The sequence below is a fragment of the Camelina sativa genome, chromosome 14 (assembly GCF_000633955.1).
Source record: "Camelina sativa cultivar DH55 chromosome 14, Cs, whole genome shotgun sequence".
In the NCBI taxonomy this organism is placed as follows: Eukaryota; Viridiplantae; Streptophyta; class Magnoliopsida; order Brassicales; family Brassicaceae; genus Camelina; species Camelina sativa.
The window spans coordinates 25745596-25771827 of NC_025698.1; the positions used below are offsets into that span (position 1 = coordinate 25745596).

At 33.9% G+C, this 26232-nt stretch overlaps 5 protein-coding genes and 2 pseudogenes across 5 annotated transcripts; 3 read left to right on the forward strand and 4 right to left on the reverse strand.

The window, feature by feature from the left end:
- On the forward strand, nucleotides 45-1548 carry LOC104742463 (annotated as a pseudogene).
- On the reverse strand, nucleotides 1684-2382 carry LOC104742465 (annotated as a pseudogene).
- On the forward strand, nucleotides 5259-6362 carry LOC104742466 (30S ribosomal protein S17-like). Its single transcript, XM_010463473.2, has 3 exons — nucleotides 5259-5583; nucleotides 5669-5861; nucleotides 6081-6362. Exons 1-2 carry the CDS (start codon nucleotides 5422-5424, stop codon nucleotides 5858-5860), a joined length of 354 nt encoding a protein of 117 aa, XP_010461775.1. The 5' UTR covers nucleotides 5259-5421; the 3' UTR covers nucleotide 5861; nucleotides 6081-6362.
- LOC104742467 (CASP-like protein 5C3) lies at nucleotides 6535-7556 on the reverse strand. The gene is made up of 3 exons (XM_019235214.1): nucleotides 7130-7556; nucleotides 6927-7059; nucleotides 6535-6843 (listed from the first exon to the last, which is right to left on the reverse strand). The coding sequence occupies exons 1-3, from the start codon at nucleotides 7258-7260 to the stop codon at nucleotides 6649-6651; spliced, it is 459 nt and encodes a 152-aa protein (XP_019090759.1). The 5' UTR covers nucleotides 7261-7556; the 3' UTR covers nucleotides 6535-6648.
- On the reverse strand, nucleotides 8919-9194 carry LOC109128595 (mitochondrial import receptor subunit TOM6 homolog). Its single transcript, XM_019235215.1, has one exon. It carries the CDS (start codon nucleotides 9108-9110, stop codon nucleotides 8946-8948), a length of 165 nt encoding a protein of 54 aa, XP_019090760.1. The 5' UTR covers nucleotides 9111-9194; the 3' UTR covers nucleotides 8919-8945.
- LOC104743984 lies at nucleotides 10167-11059 on the reverse strand. Its single transcript, XM_010465014.2, has 3 exons — nucleotides 10994-11059; nucleotides 10781-10865; nucleotides 10167-10649 (listed from the first exon to the last, which is right to left on the reverse strand). Exons 1-3 carry the CDS (start codon nucleotides 11018-11020, stop codon nucleotides 10204-10206), a joined length of 558 nt encoding a protein of 185 aa, XP_010463316.1. The 5' UTR covers nucleotides 11021-11059; the 3' UTR covers nucleotides 10167-10203.
- On the forward strand, nucleotides 13825-19479 carry LOC104742468 (long chain acyl-CoA synthetase 2-like). The gene is made up of 19 exons (XM_010463475.2): nucleotides 13825-14145; nucleotides 14274-14337; nucleotides 14461-14550; nucleotides 14648-14704; nucleotides 14787-14835; nucleotides 14966-15042; nucleotides 15153-15192; nucleotides 15297-15391; nucleotides 15521-15688; nucleotides 16162-16272; nucleotides 16373-16460; nucleotides 16540-16606; nucleotides 16697-16772; nucleotides 16974-17091; nucleotides 18005-18253; nucleotides 18424-18563; nucleotides 18677-18862; nucleotides 18971-19090; nucleotides 19289-19479. Exons 1-19 carry the CDS (start codon nucleotides 13991-13993, stop codon nucleotides 19334-19336), a joined length of 1998 nt encoding a protein of 665 aa, XP_010461777.1. The 5' UTR covers nucleotides 13825-13990; the 3' UTR covers nucleotides 19337-19479.

Sequence of the window (26232 nt, forward strand, 5' to 3'; positions counted from 1 at the left end):
TAATATTCAATTGCCGACAGAAAGTAAATAAAATAGTGTTATCTTTGGGGCCAAACTGACAACAAAGTCAAGATCGTCTTCTTGTCTTTTGTCCCAAATTGCTCATCAAACTCAAGATCGTCTAAAATCAGTAGCAACCATGGAGAAACCAAAGTTCAAGACTGTCCAAGAGGTGATTGCAGCCGGCGAAGGACTACCGGAGAGATATCTCCATGCACCCACCGGCGACGGAGAAAGTCAAACGCTTAATAGTCCCGTGCCGGAGATGGATATACCGGCCATCGATCTAAATCTTCTCCTCTGTTCTTCTGAAGAGGGTCAACAAGAATTGAAGAAACTTCACTCGGCACTCTCTATATGGGGCGTTGTTCACGTTTGACTCTCTTAATTTAGTGAAGATCAGAGTCATGAATCAATTTCTGTACAAGTTCTTGATTGAAGTAAGCAAAGCAGGTGATGAATCATGGAATCACTGAAGCGTTTCTTGACAAGATTTACAAGCTAACCAAGCAGTTCTTTGCGCTTCCGACCGAAGAGAAACAAAAGTGCGCGAGAGAGACAGGTAGTATCCAAGGATATGGAAACGATATGATTCTGTCGGATGACCAAGTTCTTGATTGGATCGACCGTTTGTTTCTCACTACTTACCCTGAAGATAAGCGTCAACTTAAGTTCTGGCCTCAAGTCCCAACCGGGTTTAGGTAAAAAATCCGTACTTAACAATTTCAACACCATCTTGGTTCTTTGACACTGTTGATTCTGACCATAGTTTCTTTCTTCAGTGAAACTTTACATGAATATACAATGAAGCAACGAGTAGTGATTGAGAAATTCTTTAAGGCTATGGCTAGATCGTTGGGATTAGAAGAGAACTGCTTTCTAGAGATGTATGGAGAAAATGCTGTCATGAATGCAAGATTCAATTTCTTTCCTCCATGTCCGAGACCAGACAAGGTTATTGGGATTAAACCGCACGCTGATGGCTCGGCTATCACTCTTCTCTTACCTGACAAAGATGTCGAAGGGCTTCAGTTTCTCAAAGATGGGAAGTGGTATAAAGCTCCAATAGTCCCTGATACAATTCTGATCAATTTAGGAGACCAGATGGAGGTAACTTAATCATATAGATATGTTTTTGTAAGATTGATTGGTGTAGGTTTGACATAATGATCTAATCTTATGTGTGTGTGGTCAGATAATGAGCAATGGGATATACAAGAGTCCGGTTCATAGAGTGGTGACAAACAGAGAAAAGTAAAGGATATCTTTGGCAATGTTTTGTGTACCAGGTCCAGACAAAGAAGTTCAGCCAGCGGATGGGCTTGTGTCTGAGGCAAGACCAAGATTGTATAAAACAGTTACCAAGTATGCGGAGCTCCACTACAAGTACTATCAACAGGGTCGAAGAACCATTGAAGCTGCATTGATCTGATAAAATACTTTTCATATATTGGGTCTGTTTGCTTGTTGTAACTTGGAACTTTGAACTCTAAGAACATATCGTTTGACGTTATATATCAAAGCTAATGATCAGTGGTGGTGAGCAAAGCTCCTGGAATGAAATTGCCTTCTTTGATGGACTCGTCAAATTAAAGGATTAGATAGTTCGGTGATGCTTTGCTAATCGCTTTACAATTGAGGCTACTTTAACCATTGATACAAAACCGTAACTACTGAACATAATAAGAAAAAACTGATTTATTGATAAAGGTTTGTTATATATCACAAGTTAAAAACGCCCAAGAGCTTCCTCTAGTTCCAAAATAAAATAAACAAAGAAAATGCTGAAGAAGCTGAGTAGCAAAACGAGGTCTCTTCCTCCGCCACAAAAACCTCAACAGGCGGCACAATAGCCTTGACCGCCACAACGACCACCACCAAAACGGCCACCGACAAAAAGATTAGGAGGTCCACGACCACCGAAATAAGGACCACGACCACCGATGAAAGGACCACGACCACGACCACGACCAAAACCACCTACAAAACGACCAAAACCATTATATTCCTCATCAGAAGATGATTCATCCATAGGCACGCTCTCTGCCTCAGCCTTTACAGATCCAGTTTTAACTTCATTATTTGACCTCATCAATGAGATCAACAGATCCAAATTTTCTTCCATCTTTTGAAGACGAACACCAAATCCTTCCAGTATCTCCATCGAAACAGATATTTTCTTCTCAGTCGTCAAGTCTTTCTTCTGGTTCTCCAAATTATCTTTAAGCGTCGACGTCGTGTCCTTAATCACACAAGGAGCTGCTTCAGCATTGGTGGCGGATTTATTGTCCATGAAGAAGATGAGAAGAACGTCTCTAGGTTACAAAAAGAGAGAAAGTGCAAACCCTAGACAGCTGCTTAAGGAAGAAGGTATTTGTAGAGTCTTTCTTTATATAAGAGCTAATTGCGTAAAAACAAAGCCATTGAGCCATCTCTTTATCTTGTTATTTTGACAAATGTAATAAAAAGGTTATATAATAAACTACAAATCCTAAAAGTAAAAAGATTACCCTTTTTTTCAAAAAGGTATATGAACATATATTAATAAAAAAGAAATTATACAATAAATTACAAATCCTAAAACTAAAAAGATTATAATTACTATTTTCGAAAATATAAAATAATAATAAAGTAATCTTATTATATAAAGCTTAGTTTTCAAAGTTAGTAATTCATATAATCGCAACATGTGTTAAGTATATCAATAATATTTTGACATGTGTGAAAAAACTTTATTTAATAATTATAGAAAAATTAAAAAAATCCTAAAAAATAAAAGGATTACAATTAATATTTTTGAAAAGTATATAAAACAAAAAGTAAAATATTATATCACTAATTCTTTTAGGAAATTTATCTACTAAATTACAAATTTCAATAGGAAAATATGTGCAATTAATAAGGAAAATATTACAATTATTATTTATTATAATCATTTAGTAAAAATAAGTTTATACAGAAAAGTGATTAAAGTATAAAACGTAATATATAAAAAATAAGATAATCAAAATAAGAAATTAATAAAATTTTCTTAAGTTTTTCAATCATATTCAATATTGTTGTCAACTTATATAAGATGTTTCTGCGTGCCGCGATCCGAATTCACGGATATTTCACACTCTACGCAAAAAAACATTTGTTTATTGTGATTGCTTCCTTAATTAGTTTACGGGTTTAAAAACAAAGGTGTTTTGGTCATTGAGTCAGGGCGTCGCACCTCATTTAGTCTGTACCTTGTTTGCTACACAACTCATCCTGTTTTCTCAACAATTCACTTATTTATCATAGAATTGTATAAAACATTTTTTTGTTGAAAAAGATTTATTTAATAGAAACTTCTTCTATATATCATTTGTTAACCGGTTTTTTTTTTCTCTTTGGGTATTTGTAGATCATTTTCATAAGCTTTTTCTTATTATCAATGAACTATGCATATGGAGAAGAAGTGAAATCACAAACCACTTTAAACCTTCCAACTCAAAAGGTAAACCACATTTGTGAGTTCGCTAACCAAACTAGTGACAATCCTCATAAATATTACTAAAATGTTTTTTTTCAAAAAATATTATTCTTAGATTTATTTTCCAAAAATACTACTACTGTATAATTTTTTTCCAGAAATACCACAAAATTAAAACTAAAGATTTAATATTCATACTTAAACCGTAATTTCTAAACACTAAATCACATCCTAAAAACTATACCCTATATAAAATTTTCAATCCAAACATAAAACATATATTTTACGCCCTAAATAATCAAATTTTTGTGTTTACTATATTTTCGGAAAAATTAATAGTAATATTCCTTAGAAAACACCTAAAATGTGGTATTTTTTCAGGAATTTCTCAATAAATAAACCAATATTTCTAGTAAACTAGATTAGGTCCGCGTATTAACGCGGATATAAGAAAAATATGTGAAATTTTAAGTTGTATTCAAAATATTAATTTTCATTCATTTGTTTTTTTTTAATCGGATTTAGAGTTCACACACTCCATCTTCCAATACAATTTATTTGTATATTACATGATAATAAAATTAGATTTTAATTCTATTCACTCAATCCTAATGTGTAATATTTGTAATTTTCATATAAAAAAAATGCATTGTATCAAATTTATATCTTACTTAATATTTTAAAAAAAAACTTAAAATTAATAAAACATAACTCTCAAAGAAAAAACTGAAAACTAATTTTATCTCATATTTGAAAAAGTAACAATATCTTAAATATTTGTTTCATAATTTGTAATCTCATACATAATAGTTTTACTACTTGTCCAACTAATTTAAATAAAACTTTACTAACATTATCATAAATTAATTAAAAATTCAAAGACGTTACTATGAGAAAAATTATTTGTTTATGTAAAGGTGAGTATCTAAAATCATTTTTCTTACCTGATAGAGATGTCGAAGGGCTTCAGTTTTTCAAAGATGGCAAGTGGTACAAAGCTCCAATGGTCCCCCCTAATTCAATTCTGATCAATTTAGGAGATCAGATGGAGGTAACTTGATCATGTTATTAATTATATATGATTTTCAAATATTGATTATAGTGTGGGTTTGACATAATGATCTTGTATGTGTGTGTGGTCAGATAATGAGCAATGGGATATTCAAGTGCCCGTTTCATAGAGTGGTGACAAACGGAGGAAAGGAAAGGATATGTGTGGTAACAATTTGTGTACCGGATCTAGGCAGTGAGATTCAGCCAGCGGATGGGCTTTGTGACTGAGGAAAGACCAAGATTGTATAAAACAGTTACGAATTTTGGGGAGCTCTACCACAAGTACTATCATCAGGGTCGAAGAACTATTGAAGCTGCATTGATCTAAAATGAAATATTCTTTAAGTCTCCTTTTAGAGTTTACAAATGGGTTTGTTTGAACTTTTAATGAGGCTGCATTGTCTTGTGTTGGGTTGCACTTCTGGGACTATAAAGAGAGTCAAAACTCTAAATCAAATTTCCCTATATCAATCATTATTTGAAGAACATTAAGCCAATACTGTACGAAAATTATTTCGGATTTAATTCGGTTCTAACTCCTCATTTACAATACTTTAACAAACCCTCCATATAGTGAAGATGATTGAATTAGTATTAGAAAAGCATAAGGTAAAAAAACTATGTTTTTTTTTTAAAGGTTTGACGAAAAATAAAATAACAAACATTTTGGATTTAACCAAAAATAAATTAAGTTGGGCTTTATGAGGGTTTCTTAAAAAGCCCATTTTACATATTCAAAAGAGCCCAGTGAAAAACCCTAGACTAAACCAAACATTTCACTCTTCTTTTCTCTTCCCTTTCCGATCTGAGTTTCTCAGGCGAAGATTTTGTATCACTCTATTTTCCGGTGAATCTCTCTCGTCCGCCCAAATTTCAGTAGTTCGACTTGATTAATCGGAGGTAAAAAAATGAAGCCGGTTATAGGCACAGTGGTATCGAACAAGATGCAGAAATCGGTGGTCGTCGCCGTCGATAGGCTCTTCCACAACAAGCTCTACAACCGCTACGTCAAACGAACTTCCAAATTCATGGCTCACGACGACAAAGACGCCTGCAACATCGGAGATCGAGTAATTCACTCAATTTTTGAATGTTTGGTCTCTCAGTAGGCTTTTAGGAAAAACAAAAATTTGAAGATTTGGGGTAATGTTGCAGGTGAAATTGGATCCGTCAAGGCCACTGAGCAAGAACAAGCATTGGGTTGTTGCAGAAATCATCAAGAAAGCTCGAATCTATTCACCTCAGGCTGCTGCTGCTGCCGTTGCTGCTTCTGCTTCTGCTTCCTCGGCCTCCGTTGCTGACTCTTCTGCTCAGTCTCAGCAGATTCCTCCATCATCCACTTCTTAAGGTGATTGCTTTAGTCCTCTGCTACTGAATTTTGCTTACAGAGATGTATCTTATTTTGAGCTGCTTTGATGAGAATTAACTCAACATTTTACGGTTTCTAGTTAGTATTGCTGTGTGACAATATGCATAGTGTTATTATCTTAGATACTTGAAACACTTCAGCACTTTATATTTCTCGTTATGGTTTTGCCTTATCATCTCTTTTTTCCTCTTCTTGCAGATTTGTTAGGAGCAACGTCCATGGAGAAGGGAGAGATGTCTATGAGAGACAACATAGGCACTGTACCGATCGATATATTTCATCTTAGTTGATGCTTTTGGATCTTGTCTGTTATATTAGGTTTCCTGAGATGATTTTGAGTTATATTGATGGTGATAGATAATCTGGTGAAGGTTGATCAATAAACACTGTTAAGCAACTCTGTCTTCTTTTATGTCATTTTGGCAAATTTAGTGCATTGCTGAATCAGCAAAAGTGTGATATAGTGATGTTGTTATGGAATTCGTCGTTTCGGGCATGGAACAAGCTGGTTAAATGCCTCTTTTGGTTCTACAAGTGGCTACACTAACTAATATGACAAACTAAAGATCAATACCTCCTAAAAGATCAGTCATTTCTTTGCTCTTCAACATTTGAGATTATGGGAACCTGTCTTTCTTTCTTGTTAAATATATCTCTTATAAAGTTTTTTTTTGATAATGAGTCTTGATAATCTATCAAGTTACAAAGACTTGAGTTTTTCTATAGACAATTTTGTGTTTGCTACCTATCTAGTTTAAGTTTTGTTTTAGATCAGAGAGGGAAGTAACCAGAGATTGAAGAGAGAAGAAGAAAGAGATAAGAACCAAGTCAGGAAAGCTAATGTTGCTGCAAATTGATATCTGTTGCAGACTGTTGGAGGGCAAGAGGATCCATCTGATCGCAGAATATCAACAACACTAGCTGCTGATGATGCTGCAGCCAACACTAGAACAGACACCACCTGTAAATAAAAAAATGGTGAAACTCAGATCGAAAACTCTGTTTTTTCTTCCTTAGTAAGCATTAGATATATAATAGCGTTACCCAATCACCAATAGAGATAGCTAGAAGGATCCTTGGCTTTTGAAATTGTTGATTGAGAAGAATACAATAGATATCGACCATTGCTAATGTCAGATTCCATGGTATAGCTACAGACATGATCGTCACCAGGAAGCTGCAGATTTGTTTGTAGGATTGTTAGGGCTCATATAAGAGAGAATATGGGATTAGAGAGTTAAAATTACCAGAAAGCAGTGAACTGGTAGAAGCGAACACCAATGGTCATGAAGAGAAGAGCGCCAAATGCTAGTATCGTTTGCCCTAATCTTAAGGAAAGGCTTGCAGTTGTGCCCACAGAGCCAGGAACCTCAACCATCACCAGCCTTTTTTTGCTTGTGTCAGATGTAAGTTAGCGCTTGAATCTAAATCTCGATAAAGATGTAAATTTTTGACATGGGTCTGGAAGATCTTGTGGAGTTTTTAATTAAATCATCTGGGTTTTCGTTTACTGGTGAGGACAAAGAGATGACGATCATGATCATGACGGAGAAGAAGAAGAAGAAGAAGAAGAAGGGAGGAATAAAAAAGTAAGGCAAGTTGCTAGTGTTTCTGGTTCGCACGTTGTTTGTGAGAGTTACGAATGGTGGAAAACAGAAGACTGTTCATGTTAAAAGAGTTGTGGTCTGTATTCATCAGACAAAGCAGAGCAAATGTCGGAGAAAACTGTTATGCAACACTTTTGAATCTGATTCCTTCCTTCTTCATTTCTTAAAACACTCCACTTTTTTCTTTAATTTATTGTACAATAAGTCGCTGCTTTTTAGAATTTACACGACAACACCTCACAATTTGCTATCTTCACAAAAATTGTATACCACTGGAAGTAAATTTTGCAAATTCTAAAGAATGGCAGAATTTAAACTGCATATCGGTGCTAGAGAGTCTTTAAAGGTAATTTGTTGGAATTTGGAGGAATGAGAAGAACAGAGGACAAAGAACAAATAGTCAAGTAGCAAAAGTAAACCACTATATAATAAATGTATATCTCAACTCATGATTAGGTTATTTCAGATCCTAAAGAGTAAGAAGATTGCAAAAACAAAAAACAATGTCTTCCATTGCATCATGCTGCATCCATCTCACCGGCTTTAACACTGCACATAATGAAAGAAGATAGCGGCTTAGCAAAGATATTTGAGCTAAGAAACGGGGAATCCATAGCATAGAGATCACACACATTATGTATATGATGACTTGGATTATTCGAAAAACCCTTCTAAAACTACACACAATCTTGTTCTAACATGTTGAGAACCTATAGAAAATTTAACATTAAGGTTCCTTCAAGAAGACTCTCTTATGCCAGCACAAAAGGAGCAAACAAGCTTGATCTCCAAAAGATAATTCGATATACAAGATAACTTATTAAGTCATAAGCTGAAACATATATTATTGTGAACTCATTCTCATTAACAAGCCTTAAAAGAGATCTTAATATGGCAGAGGAATAAGGAATCCGTGTAAATCACACACATTCTTGACAAACCTCTAAAAGCACATTCTAAACTAAACTACACACAATCTTGTTCTAACAAGTATAAAAAATATTGAAAATTAAGATTCAAGAAGACTCTCTTTCATGCCAGCACAAAAAAGGAGCAAATTAGCCTTTGCAATATACTCAACAATCTCTAAATTCTCATGGGATACATTGGTATATAAGATAACTTCATACAAAAATTATATATATTCTCATATCAACAAGTGAGCCTAATACATAAGCAAAGCTGTAATTATAAATTCATTAGAATGAAACAAGCCTCAAAACCTAGTTAAGAAGTGAATGATGAAAACATCAATATGACCTGAAATTTTCAGTTTATACTTCTGATCAAACTCAAGTAAGTACCATAACTCGATCCTAGAGTATTAGGCCTCAAACATAATCAACTCAATCAAATCTTGCTAAACTAACAAAATCATATCAAAGGGGGAGTCAAATCTAATAGAATCCGAGAATTTTAGTATCCTGACCTGAAATTTTCAAAGTGAATCGGAGTCTCAGAACTCCATCTTGAGCTCATCCTTGGAATCGGAGAAATAAGAGAGGACGTAAGGAACAGCACGGACGATGACAACCCAGCCGCCGAAAAGAGCTACATGGGTACGGAGCTGCTTCAAGGCCACAGCCTTATCGGGCTTTCGCATGAACATTCCTGGAAACATGGCTGCGATCTTCTTCTTCTTCTTCTTCCTCTCTGATTGTGGTGGAGCTTTTGCTTTCTTAAGATTCTAAAACCCTAACCCTCGATTGATTTGCCCTTTCTCCCTTTTCACAGTAATATGTGGGCCGAATTTCGGATCTGAACTGTTACCAAAAAGCCTTTTAGCCCAATTGAGGACGGTTTATTTATTTTATTGATGATAATCACTTCATCATTAACATTAAAATATGCATCTTCGTTAAATTAAATTAAATAAAAATTATATTAAAGGTTAATTCTCAAGAATATAATTAAATTTAAATTTTCCTGAAAATGTGATTTTCACTAAAACATATTTTATTCTGGAAATACCACAAAACTCAAACTAAACTTTTAAACCTTTCTTTGCCAAAAAAAAAAAAAAAACTTTTAAACCTTCAAGATTAAACTTTAAACCTTCAAAAAAATATTTAAATCTTAAATAGTTAACTCTAAACCCTAAAACCTAAAATGCTAAAAAAAAAAAAGCAATTCATAATTTATAAACACTTGAAATTCATTTTTAGACTACAAAGTTTTGTAATTATATTTTTTGGAATAACAAAAAACTAGTGTTGGTATTTTGGAATATTTTAGGGTATTTCTCTTTATTTATTCAATTCGGGTATGTTTTTTTTTGGTTTTGTTTTCCAATATGAAATTTTAATTCGATTCAGAAAGTTTAATCTGGTCATGTATGGATGGTGGCTATTTGATATGTATAAGTTGTGACAGCTTGATATATATACTTGGATATATAATTTAGCTGAGCGATAATTAGAGAAGCATCATCACTAAATGTAATACATTAGCATCGGGCTATACACATGTAAGAGTCCTGAATTATGAATTTGATTAGATGAGCCAAAATTGTTCATACGAGTAACGAAAGAACACCATGAAGCATATATTATTATGGATTGTCAAACAAAATAACCTCACACTTCTAATCAGAAAGTGTTAAAAGTAAACTAATTAAAACTGTGTAGAATAGATAATTAATTAAGTCTAGGAGAGATATTAATTAAAACTAAAAGAGAGAGAGAGAGATAAATGTAAATAATAGTTAAGAAACTTCACATGATAGAGCAGTCGCTAGAGTACTCTGATCTGTAACCGTATGGAGGAGGAGGAGGTTGGCCAGTGTAGCTATCGTGAACGACCCTTTCATCATACCCATTGGGTCGGGACCATCCGTAGTTAGGCTCATTATACCAAGGCGCTGGCTGGCCCATCACAGGCGAATAATAAGGTTGCGCCACCATAACCGCTTTAGAACTTGAAGCTGGTGCTGGTAGTGCTGGTTTGGGCTTCTCTGGTTCTTTAGGCTTTTCAGCTTCTTTGGGCTTCGCAGGCTCTTTCGGCTTCTCGGCGGGAGGTTTGGGTGGATCGATGGTCTCGATGAGCTTAATAGACCCACGTCCTTTGGAACAGAGTTTGTCCATGACTTTCTCAGGACTACAGCAAACCACTTTGATTGTGACTGTGTTGCTTCCTTCATCGAACTTTTGGTCTCTTACTTCTTTTGTGTTGGCAAAGTGCAATCAAAAAGAAAAAGAAAAAACACAGACACAAGTTATTATCACTATGAAACATTCCGAACCAAAATATGTAATGAGATAAAGCTAGCTAGCTGCCAAAAAAGGAACATACGAGGTATGCTGCAAAGAGTTTTCCTGACTTGTGCGACATTCTTTTCGGAACTGAGAGGCTCCGTCTTCAATTTCATCCAAGTTACCTGTTTTTATGCTCATATGATTTTCTCATTATTTGTAACGATTTTTTTAAATAAGTGCTAAAGGTTTCAAAAAGACGATCGAAGAAAAGAGGCTAGAGAATAGAGAATAAGGGAGATGAGAGCAGTACCTTCTCCATACCCTTCTGATCGGCCATGGCTTTGCAAAGAGAGAAAACCTAGAGTTTAATTACTTAGCAAAATGAAAAACATGTTAAGGTGTAACTATGCTATATATGGAGTCTCATTGAGGCATGCAAGGAAATATAAGTTGAATATTGTACAATTTACTTTTCTCTTAGAATGTATGATATCCTTAGCTGTTATTTACGTATATTACGTAGTCATAAACAATGTAAATTTTCTTTTTCTTTTAACTTTCTATACATTTTTTTTTTTTAAAGTCAAATTTGTAAGTTTTTTTTTGGTAGAATCAAATTTGTAAGTTTAGTATTATAAGAATGAAATAATAAAAGGAAAGGAAAATAATAATAAAAACATGTAAATTCCGGAGTGAAGTGACATACGAAGAGGAGATCCTACGGCTGTGAAATGTGATGACTCAAACTTATCATTTTCCATAAGTTTGTAACACGTCCGGATGGGAGTGTAATCCGAGTTAATTGTATTTGCAGCACTTAAATGAAAGAGTAGTGTGTCCGACCGGTCAAGTGCGGAGATCCCCGTGAAGAAAATAACTATTTTCTAATGAAAAAACTATTTTAATTATAAAATAATGAAATTTTTTTTAGGTGTTGTGCAAACATAATTTTTTTTTTCAAATTCTAAAATATGTATACTTTGTAGACTTACTTGGTTGTTATTAGTGATGAAAACTTTTTGGTTTTTTTAATAGTGATGAAATTTCATATATTTTCATAAAAAATAATACACGTTGATAGTTCCTCAACTTTCAGAAATGCATGTTTTCGTAGATTTAATTTATAACTTATAAAAAAATGTCTAAAAATAGTGTTGTTTAGCTTTCCATTTCGCTGATAATATAATTTTTGAGGTTGGGAAAATATTACTGTTGACGACACTATCCGAAACATTAACCTTTAATTTACCATTTTCTTGGGAGAATAGAGTCAATGATGAAGGTAAAATCACTTATTTTATTTGTTATATTTCACTCTAGCTAGTCATGGGCAATCGGGTTTCGGTTCTACCCAATCGGGTTTCGGGTAAATCGGTATAAGACCTATAGATCCTATTTGGTAATTTACAAAAATTTTGGTACGGTAAGGTTAGTAACCGGTCGGGTTCGGAGCGGTTTTTTACTCCAATACAAAATCTGAAATAACCCTAAATTTTTCCGGGTTATAATCGGTTCGGTTATTTTCAGTAACCAAAGTACTCAAATAACCGACTAAAACCCGAGATAACCGATTAAAATTATAAATACCCATGTAAATTACCAAAATAACCGATTAAACCATAGCCTATTCGGTAATTCTGCTTAACCTGAACCCTATCCGATACCGTTTTTATCGGTTCGGTTCCAGTACGGTTCTTCGGTACTGGATATTATGCCTAGGACTAGCCTTAATGGATCAAAGCCTTATTTGGCTTTTAAGTTAAACGGATCTAAAACGGTGACCCAATATACTTAAGTTACAACCTGAACCCGGACCGAAGTCCATTTTACCAAGGCCTCTTAACCCATTCGGTAATTCTGCTTAACCCGAATCCTACCCGATTTAGCTTTTATCAATTTGGTTCCGGTACGGTTATTTGGTACCGTATATTATGCCTAGGGCTAACTCTAGCTATGGCTATGAATGAATGGCCGGTGTTTTTAAATTCAGTTTTAGGATTTGGTTTTCAATTTATGGATTTTGAAATTTAGTTGATTTTGTTATTAGATTTTTGTTTTAAAAATTCCAAAATTAAATCCCCTAGACTATAGGAGAATTTAAAATCTGAAAACTTGAAATGGGAGATTACAGCAAAAAGAATTTCCTATGTTCTAAGGAAACAAAATATTTTTTTTTGATTGGTATGAAATTAAGTATTAAAATGATAAAATTCGAAATTAAATGGGTTGACCTTGTGATATTATATGATTACTGGAGCAGGTCGGAGACTCAGAGAATGACCTTTTCTCGCTCGTCCATTTAAATTCATTAATGGGAAATCTGTAGAGTTGACATATACTACTATACTAGTAGCTACTTAATTGGTTTGATAATAAATACCAAAATCTAGCTATGTTTAAGGTTTAATCCCCAACACATAGTAATTTGGCTCGTACACACAAATCAAACGATATAATGCTAAATTGCTAATTGTAAACAAAAGGGTGAAATGTAATTAAAAAAAGAGATTAGACTAGCATCCACATATTTTAAATCATGTTTAACTAACATAAACAAACTGAATATTGTTCAACGTAAACATCATATATAACGTGTTAATGCAAACAGAAACACTAGCATCTTGAAGAATAATAGAATATAATTTATTGTGCATCATGTGATCATATTTCACAATATTTTTACTGATAAATAGCATGACTAATTTCTGGTCTCATGAATCCCATGTCATGACATAGATGCGTTACTATAGTCATAAAAATCCTGATTATAACAGTGATTGCGAGCTAATGAAGTCTAAGACAACAATAAGAAATGAGAAATGAATTATTAAACAATACAATTTTTAAATAATTTTTTTATCTCTAAAAATCCCTTATCCATAAACCAAATCACATGCACACAGTCAGTTTTCAAATAGTCTACGTGTGGGTAATTACTCTTTAGGTTCTTTACAATATTCAAACCCACCAAATCTACTTACACGAAACTTTAGTACTATTAAAATTTAAAAACATTAGATAGCAAACAAAAGAAAGAGAGGCTCCTAATAAAGGCGCAATTAAAAACCGGTCGGAAATACACCAATTGTGAGACTGAATGAGTTATTGCTCAACCACTTCCTCTAACTCATAACCACAATCTCCAAACTTCACCACCGATTCACAGAGACTTTTATTAACCTTCAAAACATTTATTTATTTTTCCAATCTTCAAATAGAGACACTCACACTCCTTATCTTCCTCATCCTCCATCCCACTTTCCTCTTCAATTAAAGGTAGATAGATACCTCATTATATTAACACAAAATGGCTTCAGCGGCGGATCATGTGTTGGTGGTGGAAGATGGACGGCCAGCCACGGCGGATAATCCATCGGCTGGACCGGTTTATCGATGTAAGTACGCTAAAGATGGACTCCTCGATCTCCCTACTGATATTAATTCTCCTTGGCAGTTCTTTAGGTATGGATCTTGAGACCCTTCATAATCATTATTTTATTTTATTTTAAACATGTTGGTCCAATACTGTTTAATGAGCTAATTAATATAACAATCATCCTATAAGATATGTCTCACACTTTATGTATCAGTGAGGCTGTGAAGAAATATCCGAATGAGCAAATGTTAGGCCGACGCTTAACGACTGATTCTAAGGTACAAATATTACATAATATACTCTAATATTACTTTAACTTCTGTAGATAATTAACTAATTTCATTTCATTTCATTTTTTCTTCTCGTGGCATCTCAAATAATGTGTGTGTGTGTGTATGTAGGTTGGTTCATATACATGGATCACATATAAGGAAGCCCACGATGCTGCAATTCGGATTGGATCAGCCATCAGAAGCCGAGGCGTTGATCCGGTACATTCCTTTAATGTTTTGATCCAATCAACCAAGTGTAAAATTAATTAAAAGTCGTAGGCGAAGACTTAAAAAACAATTCTTCTTTTTGTCTTAGGGACATTGTTGTGGAATCTATGGATCTAACTGTCCAGAATGGATTATTGCAATGGAGGTAAATCAGACCTATCTAAAATTTTGGGTTCAAATATTTTCCCATTTTATTATAGAGTTTCTCTAAGTGGTTTATATTACAGGCCTGCATGAGCCAAGGGGTGACATATGTGCCTCTATACGATACTTTAGGTACTCTACGCGGATATATACGATCAAGCAATATTTTAACAACACATTTTTTTTGAAATCAGGTTTTCTTCATATATATTCATGACTTATGGAAACCTAAATAATCCGAGGTTCAATCTTGATGAAACAGGAGTAAACGCAGTTGAATTCATCATCAACCATGCCGAGGTTTCGCTAGTATTTGTTCAAGAGAAGACAGTTTCATCGGTAAGTCCATTTTTTTATTGATATCAGTCATACCCTAATTCCATTTTACGTTTCTTGTCCGACAAGATTTGTTTTATTTAGTTTATTAACTCTTGAAAGCCATTCTGTAGATCTTATCGTGCCAAAAGGGATGTTCTTCGAATTTGAAGAGTAAGTTAAAAGTTATAAAAAAAAAAAAAAAACAATCGATTATATTTCTAATAAATTTGAGTTTTGAATCTGAAATATTTCTTTTGCCTCGGTTTTTTGTTTAGCTATTGTGAGCTTCGGGGAAGTCTCGAGTACACAAAAGGAAGAAGCTAAAAACCAATGTGTTTCTTTATTTTCATGGAACGAGTTCTCACTAATGGTCAGTGTTTATAACTAAATGAAAAAAGACAACTTCGTTTGCAAACATTTGGACTTACATAGGATTTACTTCATCAAGATTCAATAATTTCTAGTGGGGTTTAAATTTATTATCTGAAAATATTATCAGGGAAACTCGGATGAGACAAAGCTACCACCTAAGCGAAAGACAGACATCTGCACAATAATGTACACAAGCGGGACGACTGGAGAACCCAAAGGTGTAATCTTAAACAATGCAGCCATGGCGGTCCAAGTATTATCCATTGACAAAATGCTTGAAGTCACCGATCGACCGGTAATCTTCTTGTTACAATTTAAATCTATTAGTTACGTTTTGATGTCTGTAATATCAACGTTCAAAGATAATGATAACTAATGAGATTAGCAACAGTGAACAAATCATGTTTATTTAGGAATCGATGGTTAAATAACACATTTTGACGGCAAATTTTTGCGATCGACTAGGAATTACAAATTTAAATTGCTTACTATTTCCGCGCTGTCAATCCTTTTGAGTAATGATTTGTCACTCAAATGTGCTTTTAATCCATGGATGCTTAAATAAACAAGATTTTGATCGCCCGAAACTTGCTGCTAAGCTAGTTACTTCAAAACATATATGGTTTAGTTGTTGTCGCTGTCACTGGTCGTTGGTGATTTTAAAGGAACCGGACTGTTATAGGACCAAACAAAGCTTTGGAGTTTTCAAATTTAGCGGATACACAACTTACAAATATATTCTGGTTTATTTCTTTGGAAATTTTGTAGTGTGACACGAGCGATGTGTTCTTCTCGTACTTGCCATTAGCACATGTCTATGATCAAGTCATGGAGATTTACTTTTTATCTAGAGGCTCTTCTGTTGGATACTGGCGTGGCGTAAGTAAAAATGTTGCTTTTAATTTATTTTTGTTTGAATCCTTTTTGATCTTCTACTTTTTTTACTTAATTTTTGTCCATTATCTTTTTCCTGTGACAGGACATACGGTACTTGATGGATGACGTTCAGGCTTTGCAACCTACTGTGTTTTGCGGTGTTCCACGAGTTTACGACAAAGTTTATGCCGGTAATACTTTTGATCAAATCGAAAATCGAGTTTCGTCTCGTGTTTATTGTCGCTTATTGAATATATTGTATGTCTGTAGGTGTAATGCAAAAAATTTCAGCTAGTGGCTTGATACGCAAGAAAATCTTCGATTTTGCGTATAACTAGTGAGTGTTTCCTTTGTTTCTCCAAAGTAAACTGTTATATAACCTACAGATCAGGATGACTGAATATTTGAAATCATCTTGTCAATACAGCAAATTGGGGAATATGAAAAAAGGATTCTCCCAAGAGGAAGCTTCTCCTCGTCTAGACAGACTTATGTTTGATAAGGTTAGTGTGTTATTTACAATGTAGAAATTGAAGACTATTAAATTTCATATTACAACTTAATATAAAATAATCTATATAATATGGCATAATTTGGAATCAACTTTTTTTTTTGTTTTACTCTTCTCTTTTAACTTCTAAAATGGAAGATAAGACGGAAATAACATAATAGACTTACATAGTCAGAAATTGAATTTGTGACAGATAAAAGAAGCATTTGGAGGAAGAGCTCATATGTTGTTATCAGGTGCAGCGCCTCTACCACGTCATGTTGAGGAGTTCTTGAGAGTCATTCCTGCCTCTAACCTCTCTCAAGGTTATGGTAAGTCTACCTGAACCGATTTTTAATTCATGAAACCGATCTTTTGGTTCGGGGATNTTGATCTTCTACTTTTTTTACTTAATTTTTGTCCATTATCTTTTTCCTGTGACAGGACATACGGTACTTGATGGATGACGTTCAGGCTTTGCAACCTACTGTGTTTTGCGGTGTTCCACGAGTTTACGACAAAGTTTATGCCGGTAATACTTTTGATCAAATCGAAAATCGAGTTTCGTCTCGTGTTTATTGTCGCTTATTGAATATATTGTATGTCTGTAGGTGTAATGCAAAAAATTTCAGCTAGTGGCTTGATACGCAAGAAAATCTTCGATTTTGCGTATAACTAGTGAGTGTTTCCTTTGTTTCTCCAAAGTAAACTGTTATATAACCTACAGATCAGGATGACTGAATATTTGAAATCATCTTGTCAATACAGCAAATTGGGGAATATGAAAAAAGGATTCTCCCAAGAGGAAGCTTCTCCTCGTCTAGACAGACTTATGTTTGATAAGGTTAGTGTGTTATTTACAATGTAGAAATTGAAGACTATTAAATTTCATATTACAACTTAATATAAAATAATCTATATAATATGGCATAATTTGGAATCAACTTTTTTTTTTGTTTTACTCTTCTCTTTTAACTTCTAAAATGGAAGATAAGACGGAAATAACATAATAGACTTACATAGTCAGAAATTGAATTTGTGACAGATAAAAGAAGCATTTGGAGGAAGAGCTCATATGTTGTTATCAGGTGCAGCGCCTCTACCACGTCATGTTGAGGAGTTCTTGAGAGTCATTCCTGCCTCTAACCTCTCTCAAGGTTATGGTAAGTCTACCTGAACCGATTTTTAATTCATGAAACCGATCTTTTGGTTCGGGGATTAACCGACTCCAATGAAATGTGATAGGATTGACTGAGAGTTGTGGAGGAAGCTTCACGACCTTAGCCGGAGTATTTTCTATGGTGGGGACAGTGGGCGTGCCAATGCCTACGGTGGAGGCAAGGCTAGTGTCCGTACCGGAGATGGGTTACGACGCCTTTTCCGCTGATGTGCCAAGAGGAGAGATTTGTCTTAGAGGGAATTCAATGTTTTCTGGTTACCATAAAAGACAAGATCTAACTGATCAAGTCCTTATCGATGGATGGTTTCACACAGGTATTTAATTGATCTTGGTCTTGTAATTTTTTTAACCACGAATTTTTCTAATGTATGTCCAGAGTATTTATTAAGTGACTAGTATTTCCACACGTACCTTTTGAATGGTTATTTTGACATTTACATATAGTGAATATAATTGTAAAATTTGATTATATTGATATGTGTAGGAGATATTGGAGAATGGCAAGAAGATGGTTCAATGAAGATCATAGATAGGAAGAAGAACATCTTCAAGTTGTCTCAAGGTGAATATGTTGCTGTCGAAAACCTCGAAAACACTTACTCAAGATGTCCCCTCATCGCTCAGGTATTTATCCAATTTTTTTTTAAATGGTATTTTTGTTTCAATAACCATAATCACAGTGTAATTGGCTAAATATTGTCTAACAATAGTACTATATCTACCAATAATTTTGACAGATATGGATCTATGGAAACAGCTTTGAGTCGTTTTTGGTAGGTGTGGTTGTACCTGATAGAAAAGCTATTGAAGATTGGGCTAAACTCAATAACCAATTTCCCAATGATTTTGAATCTCTATGTCAAAATCTCAAAGCTCAAAAATACTTCTTGGATGAGCTCAACTCTACTGCAAAGCAATACCAAGTACGTACACACTTCTGATTAATCTCAATATATATATATATATATATATATATTTTTTAATTGATTTTTATGAATGTTGAGAATAAATTATATTGTTTGTATTTGTAGCTTAAAGGATTTGAAATGTTAAAAGCTATTCATTTGGAACCAACCCCTTTTGATATTGAAAGAGATCTTATAACCCCAACTTTCAAGTTGAAAAGGCCACAGCTCCTCCAACATTACAAGGTAATCTTCTACTTACTTTCTTCTTTTCTTGATGAACATTTAATTACCTATAACGGATTACCAAAATCACATTCGTGATGTGTCGCAAATGTACTATGAATCTCTATGATCATGGACTTGTCCTTACTCATGCATATTACTTTTTCTACTACTAATCCAGTTTGAAGATTGAAAAACTAATTTTTTTGTTAATTTCAGGGCATAGTTGATCAACTTTATTCGGAAGCAAAGAGGTCCATGGCATAGACACCGACCGGGCTATTCATTTTTCTGCTGCTATTTTGGTTGTATGATATGTTAAAATTGTGTTCGGATCCTCTCTATATACACTCATCAATACATAGTTTGGAAAATCTTATATTTTATATTAAGCAAAATTTACTTATTAATTTTTTTTCTTGATAAGTATTTTATCCTTAAGATTTGAAGTCAATGTTTAATCAAAACAAAGTTATCTATTTGAGTTGAAAACATAATTATGAATTATTATTAACTTTAAGTGATCCATATGATGCCAGCACAAAAGATAGTAAAACGGAGGTAAATTTCTCTTTCTCTTTGTGGGTGATTTCACATTTACCTAAAAATAATGTATAAATCAACTAAACTGTATCATTCTATTACGATTGATTGATCATAATCATAAAAGTTACATAAATATATTATTAGTCGTTAAAAGTGAAACAAGTACATATTACGTCTTTCTCTTTCTTAATATTAGCTTTGGATTTTGTAGATTGATCATAAAATTAATAAAACTAATTGAGCAACAAGTAACATACTACTCTTACTTACTTGATTTAATTATTTTCTTTCTAAAAACAATGTTATCTGCTAAACGATGTTTGTAACAAAAAATATGTTTCACGAACCGACAGGTGTCTAGCTTTGGAGTCCATATCATTTGATGAAACCAAAAGATTAAGTCATGGTCAAAAGAAAAACAGATGATTAGAGCAATCTAATCGCATTTACATACTTATTGCACAATGCACATGTCTTGACACAACACGGAGAAGAAAAAGCGGATTATCAGGAGATCTCTCCACGTAGCATATATAATAATCTCTTCTTTTTTTTGGGGTTGCAAACTTGCAATGCACGAAATAGCTAAACATGGTTCCTTCGGCAAATCAAAAAAATTAATAAAACCAGATTCTTGAAATGTTTCGTTCCGTCAAACAAGGCCAGATATCATGCATGTGTTGGGTGATCTCAATACAATGCTAATAAGCAACTTTAGAGTATATAATTTACGTTTATACTAATAATTAAGCTAAAACGAGTGATATACAAGTGTAACAGTCCACACGAGACAAAATTATTTAACTCTTATTTATAGTTTTTGTAGATACGCTCTAGTGATACGCTTACGTGCTTAGATTTCTTAATTAAACTAATCGCGTAGATTGCATATATTTGTTGTATAGACGAAGTGGACACGTGTCCATGTTAGATGACCTGATAATCTGATATGTCTTCATAGAACCTTTTTTTTTACAACCTTTCAATTCATGCTATAATATCTTCAAGATATTTTAAAGACATTTTTAGATACTTGATTAAAATATCTCTTAAGATATTATTTTCAAGGCACAACCAGTTTGCTTGTGAAACTGCAATGCAATGGATCACCATGCCACTGCCACATGCATCAAAGTCAACGTAATCTTGCTACGTTACAAAACCTACCAAATCAAGATATATAAGTAAATTGGATAAATAACGCCACATACATTCAAGTCAACGGAATCTTGCTACGTTTCAAAAACTACCATTTTAAGATATAAACGTATTATTGTACAGATGCAGTGGATATTATACGCCTCGTTTTCTTACTACTTTGTAGTCCTGGGCGTTCGGGTATTCGGTTCGAGTTCGGGTATATCCATTCGGGTATCGGGTATTTTGGATATTGAATTTACTATCCATAAGAGAACCGAATCTAATCGGATCGGTTCCGGTTCGGTACTCATTCGGTTCGGGTTGGTTTGGATAGTTGATATAAGAACCGAACCAGAACCGAAAATTTCGGTTATTAATGGGTTTGGTTCTTAAATATACAAACCTACTAAATAACACCCAAAATTATCCGAAACTACAAGTACAATAGTTCAAAAGTTACAATCATTCAAAACAATCCCAACAATAAGAACATGTTATCAGATATCAAGTTTCAAAAGGTAGAAAGAGTTAAAGAGATTAAAGGAGAATAAGGTTTAGAGTTTGAGATTTGAAAAGTAGTAGAATCAAACTGGTANTAGTCCTGGGCGTTCGGGTATTCGGTTCGGGTTCGGGTATATCCATTCGGGTATCGGGTATTTTGGATATTGAATTTACTATCCATAAGAGAACCGAATCTAATCGGATCGGTTCCGGTTCGGTACTCATTCGGTTCGGGTTGGTTTGGATAGTTGATATAAGAACCGAACCAGAACCGAAAATTTCGGTTATTAATGGGTTTGGTTCTTAAATATACAAACCTACTAAATAACACCCAAAATTATCCGAAACTACAAGTACAATAGTTCAAAAGTTACAATCATTCAAAACAATCCCAACAATAAGAACATGTTATCAGATATCAAGTTTCAAAAGGTAGAAAGAGTTAAAGAGATTAAAGGAGAATAAGGTTTAGAGTTTGAGATTTGAAAAGTAGTAGAATCAAACTGGTAGTTCTTCCATCTGCAACTTCTTTTTTTCTCCTACTGCCTGAAATATATTAGATCACAAAGTCAGAATACATAATAATATACTCGGTTCTTAAAAAGAAGGAATACTAAGAAAGGTACATGAGTCATTGTCGTGTGTTTGTTTAATTGCCTTGTTCTTCACTTGCGAACTGAAACTCTACACAATGAAAAACATATAATCATTAAGCTTTTAAACATTGACAACAAGACAAAAGGCAGACAATTGGTAAACTTAAAATCTGGATGTGTTACCTTTTTCAAGTTGATCTTGCTCTTCAATATCAGCAACCATTTGTGCAAAGTTTTCCACTCCCTTTTCACCTATGTGATGGTCAGCCTTCATCCATTGTTCAGTGCACATCAAGACCTCAATCATGTAATGAGTTAAGCAACTCCTTTGTGGAACAAGAATCTGACCACTAGTGCTAAAAGCAGACTCCGAAGCAACTGAAGAAACTTGCATAGCTAGAATATCTCTAGCTAGTTCAGATAAAACTGGAAACCTTGTTGAATTGAACCTCCACCATGACAACACATCATATTCGGTTCCTAATAAACTGCTCTTTGGATTCTCAACGCTTTCCTTTAAGTATATATCAAGCTCTGTCTTTGTTTCATCATATCCCTCTTCATTAACCAACTTGTTGTAAACAGAAGCCATCCCCTCAGTCCCCACTTTGACTTCAACATCCGCAACATGATAAGCAGGGCGATGTCCTCCAGCAGTTGTCCCACCTTGAGAGGCTGATGATGCAAAACCTGGTGGGTTAGATCGATTTGTATTATACTCCTCAAACAACTTAACCATAACATCAGATACTGACTCACCAAGCCACTTAGATTGCAACGACCCTTTACCATATAGGGTTTCAAAACACAGATTAGCAAACTTCATCTTATTCCTAGGATCAAAGACACTAGCAATAATCAAAAGCCTATTGATATTATCTAAACCATCCCAGTACTTGTCAAATTTCCCTCTCATTGCTTCAGCTTTAACACTTAAATCCAGATCAGCACTCTTACTCACTGTAGTTAGATGATTATCAATATCACAAATCTCACTATAGACTTTATGAGAGCAAACCGTCGTAGATGCTGAAACAACTAATGTAGATTGGTAGAAGACTGTGAGAATATCAATCAATCCATCAACCTTATCCCAATCAGCTTTCAACGGAGGCCCAACTCTCATTTGACCATTATCCATTTCTAGAAAATGATCACTGTAAAGCTTGTCTTCTGCTTCCATCTTGTCAAACCCGTGTCTAAACTTAAGAGCTCTAGTCAACATGAGAAATGTAGAGTTCCATCTAGTTCTGACATCCAAAGTCAAACTACCTCTAGTAATTCTCCCTGAATCTAGCTTATGCTCAAATGATTCAAGCCTATTACCTGAAGCTCTCACATACACCACAGCATTACGAACTGCAGCTACACTCTTACTCATTTCACTGAAACCATCTTTGACAATGAGGTTCAATATATGGGCACAACAACGGACATGCATCATACAACCAGATAATATCAATGCATGAGGACTTATTTCTTGAAACTTCTCCACAAATATCTTAAGAGCATTTGTATTGGCTGTAGCATTATCAACTGTAATTGTGAAGACCCTCTCTATCCCCCATTCTGCCAAACAATCTAGAAGAACATCAGCTATGGTTGCTCCTTTATGGTCCAAAACATGCTTAAACCCGATGATCAACTTTCTCAACCTCCAACAAGAATCAACAAAATGACAAGTAATTACCATGTAGCTTGCTCCTGTGCTTTGTGCGACCCAAATATCAGTAGTGAGAGAAACTCTTTGCTTCTGAGCTACAAGCATTTTCTTCAAGGCATCTTTTTGGCTCACATACATTAGAACAATATCTCGAGTGGCTGTCCTTCTGGAATGTGGCTGGTAAAGTTGAACCCGCCTGCAGAAGTGTCTCCATGCTATACTTTCAATGAAGGCAAGAGGAAGCTCACCTAACACCAACATCTCATTACATGCCTCTCTAAAAACTGCTTCTGTTACTCTGCCCACTTGCATGTTCCCAGTAGAAACTCCACTACCGCTATTCAAATTTTGCTGAGTCGATCTTTGCTTCCAAGCGATGTATGACTTGCATGTTGTAAGATGTTTGGCCAAATTTGAAGTTCCTGAAGTGGTCGCACACTTCAACCCTTGACAACAATAGTTGCACTTGCATCTGTTTCTATTATCTGGCAGCCTTGTAAAATGAGCCCACACCGGAGACCTTGTTTTCATTTCTACTTGGGAAGTAGACCCAGTAGCTCTTGTTTTGGCTTTCCTCTTGCAACCGGTTTCATCATCTTCAACATTTATATAATCCTCCTCACCCTCACCCATAACTTCATCTTCTTCTCCATCCACAAAGTTTTCTTGGCAGGACGAAATAGGCATCTACACAATCGAGATATGCAAACAACAACAAAAAAGTCACTATATGCATCATAACTAATCATAAGTATAGATTTATAATCGAGCCTACGAAAATCTACAAAATTATAAATATATAAACAATAACCTTAATGAATTGAATCTATGAAAATGAGAAACTTTATAAACAATCACGAGTTCACGACATTGAGTGATAATTACCTTGAATACAACCAAAGAATCGACGAAAGAGAAGATCAGATAAGTGAAAACAAAACCAACTCTCTGCCTTCGTTCTTCACTTCTTGTTGTTGTCGGCGCGGCGAAGAGGGAAGCAAGATATTAGGTTTAGGCGTTTAGGATTATTTAGATTACATAATAGATATGTTTATGGTGGGCTTAACGAGATATATTATCAAAATTCCTAATGGGCTTTGGTGTATTGGACTTATACATATATAAATATTAGTGGGCTATTAATGTGATCTGTTATTTTCGGATAACCGAATGGATATCGGGTAATATCCGAACCGAACCGATATCCATGGATATCTAATATACTATCCAATCGGTTATTACCCCTTATCCGAACCCGAACCGAAACCGAAATATTCGGTTCGGTTCGGTTCGGTCCATTCGGTTCCGGTTATCTGCCCAGAACTACTACTTTGGTTTTGGAAAGTATACTTTTTTTTTTGGAAAGAAGAAAAACATACACACATGACATGACGGATTCCATATGTCAAAACTCAAAACACTTTAATGCCGTTTAACAAAAAAAAATAATAATAAAAAAAAATTAAAAACTCAAAACACTTATTTATTAATCAGTAAACTGTTTATTTGTTATGATAAACATATACTAGATTTTAACCCGCTCTACATCGCGATACAATTTTTTTAAAAATAATAACATTTTACTTTTTTTGTTTTTTATATTTAGTTTGTTTTCTTTAATTAAATAATAATTTTGTTTGGATTGTCAATTATTAGAACAATAATAGGGGAAATAAATACATAAATATGTAATTTATAAGCTATTGTCGGATTAAGTCTCAATTTTACCAATGATTTAATTATTTTACAAAATTTTAGTTAAATTACCCTGATTTAATATGTCTAATATTCTTATATTAGTGGTATTGACCAAATAATTAAATGAAGATTTATCCCATGTTTCAAAACCGAATTAATAATATTTTATATTTATATTAATGTTAATTCAAACCGTCATGTTAATAACATGTCCCGCTATATAACAACAAACCGTCATATTAGTGGTTTAACCCGTGTTTGAAAACCGTCATATTAGTGGTTTTGGTTGTATGTTTTGTTTTGTTTGTGAAGTTGATATTTATACATGGAAAGTGCTTGATGAGCAAGGAGTTTACGATCCGTAGCAATAAAAGAGAGATTTTAGTATTTTTCTATTTGAGTTGATAACATTATCGCAGAATAATATTCAGTTTCTTAACACGGTATATACTATATTAAATGTTTTTTATGCTAAAGTTAAATATATCCGATTATTGAGTTTCTAAAAGTTGGGTTTTAGTTTATATGAACTTTATTAACGTTATAATAATTATTGCGATTGTAATCATTTGTTACTCAAACTTGGCTGTGTCATTTAAATTTAAGAGATCATACAGTCTCTAAAGATCTAATAAAATAAGTTTGGAGATTTTTATGGAATTAAAAATTTAATGCGTAGAGTTGTGTTTGAAAACATCAGAAAATATAGGTGGTGTCAAGCTTATTATGGCAATAAGTGTAAATAAATTTGTTCAATTAATATAGTTTCATTAAATGAGTTTCCAGGAATTGTTATTTTAAGAAAATAGTTAGGGGGTTAATGTTGTAAATAAAACAAATTAAATAACCAAAACTTCAAGGGCATAACACAAAATATACTTCAAAAATAATAATATAGATTAAATAAGTTTACAAGAATTGTTATTTTAAAAAAATAGTTAGAGGTTAATGTTATAAATAAAACAAATTAAATAACCAAAACTTCAAGAGCATAAGATAAAATGTACTTCAAAAATAAT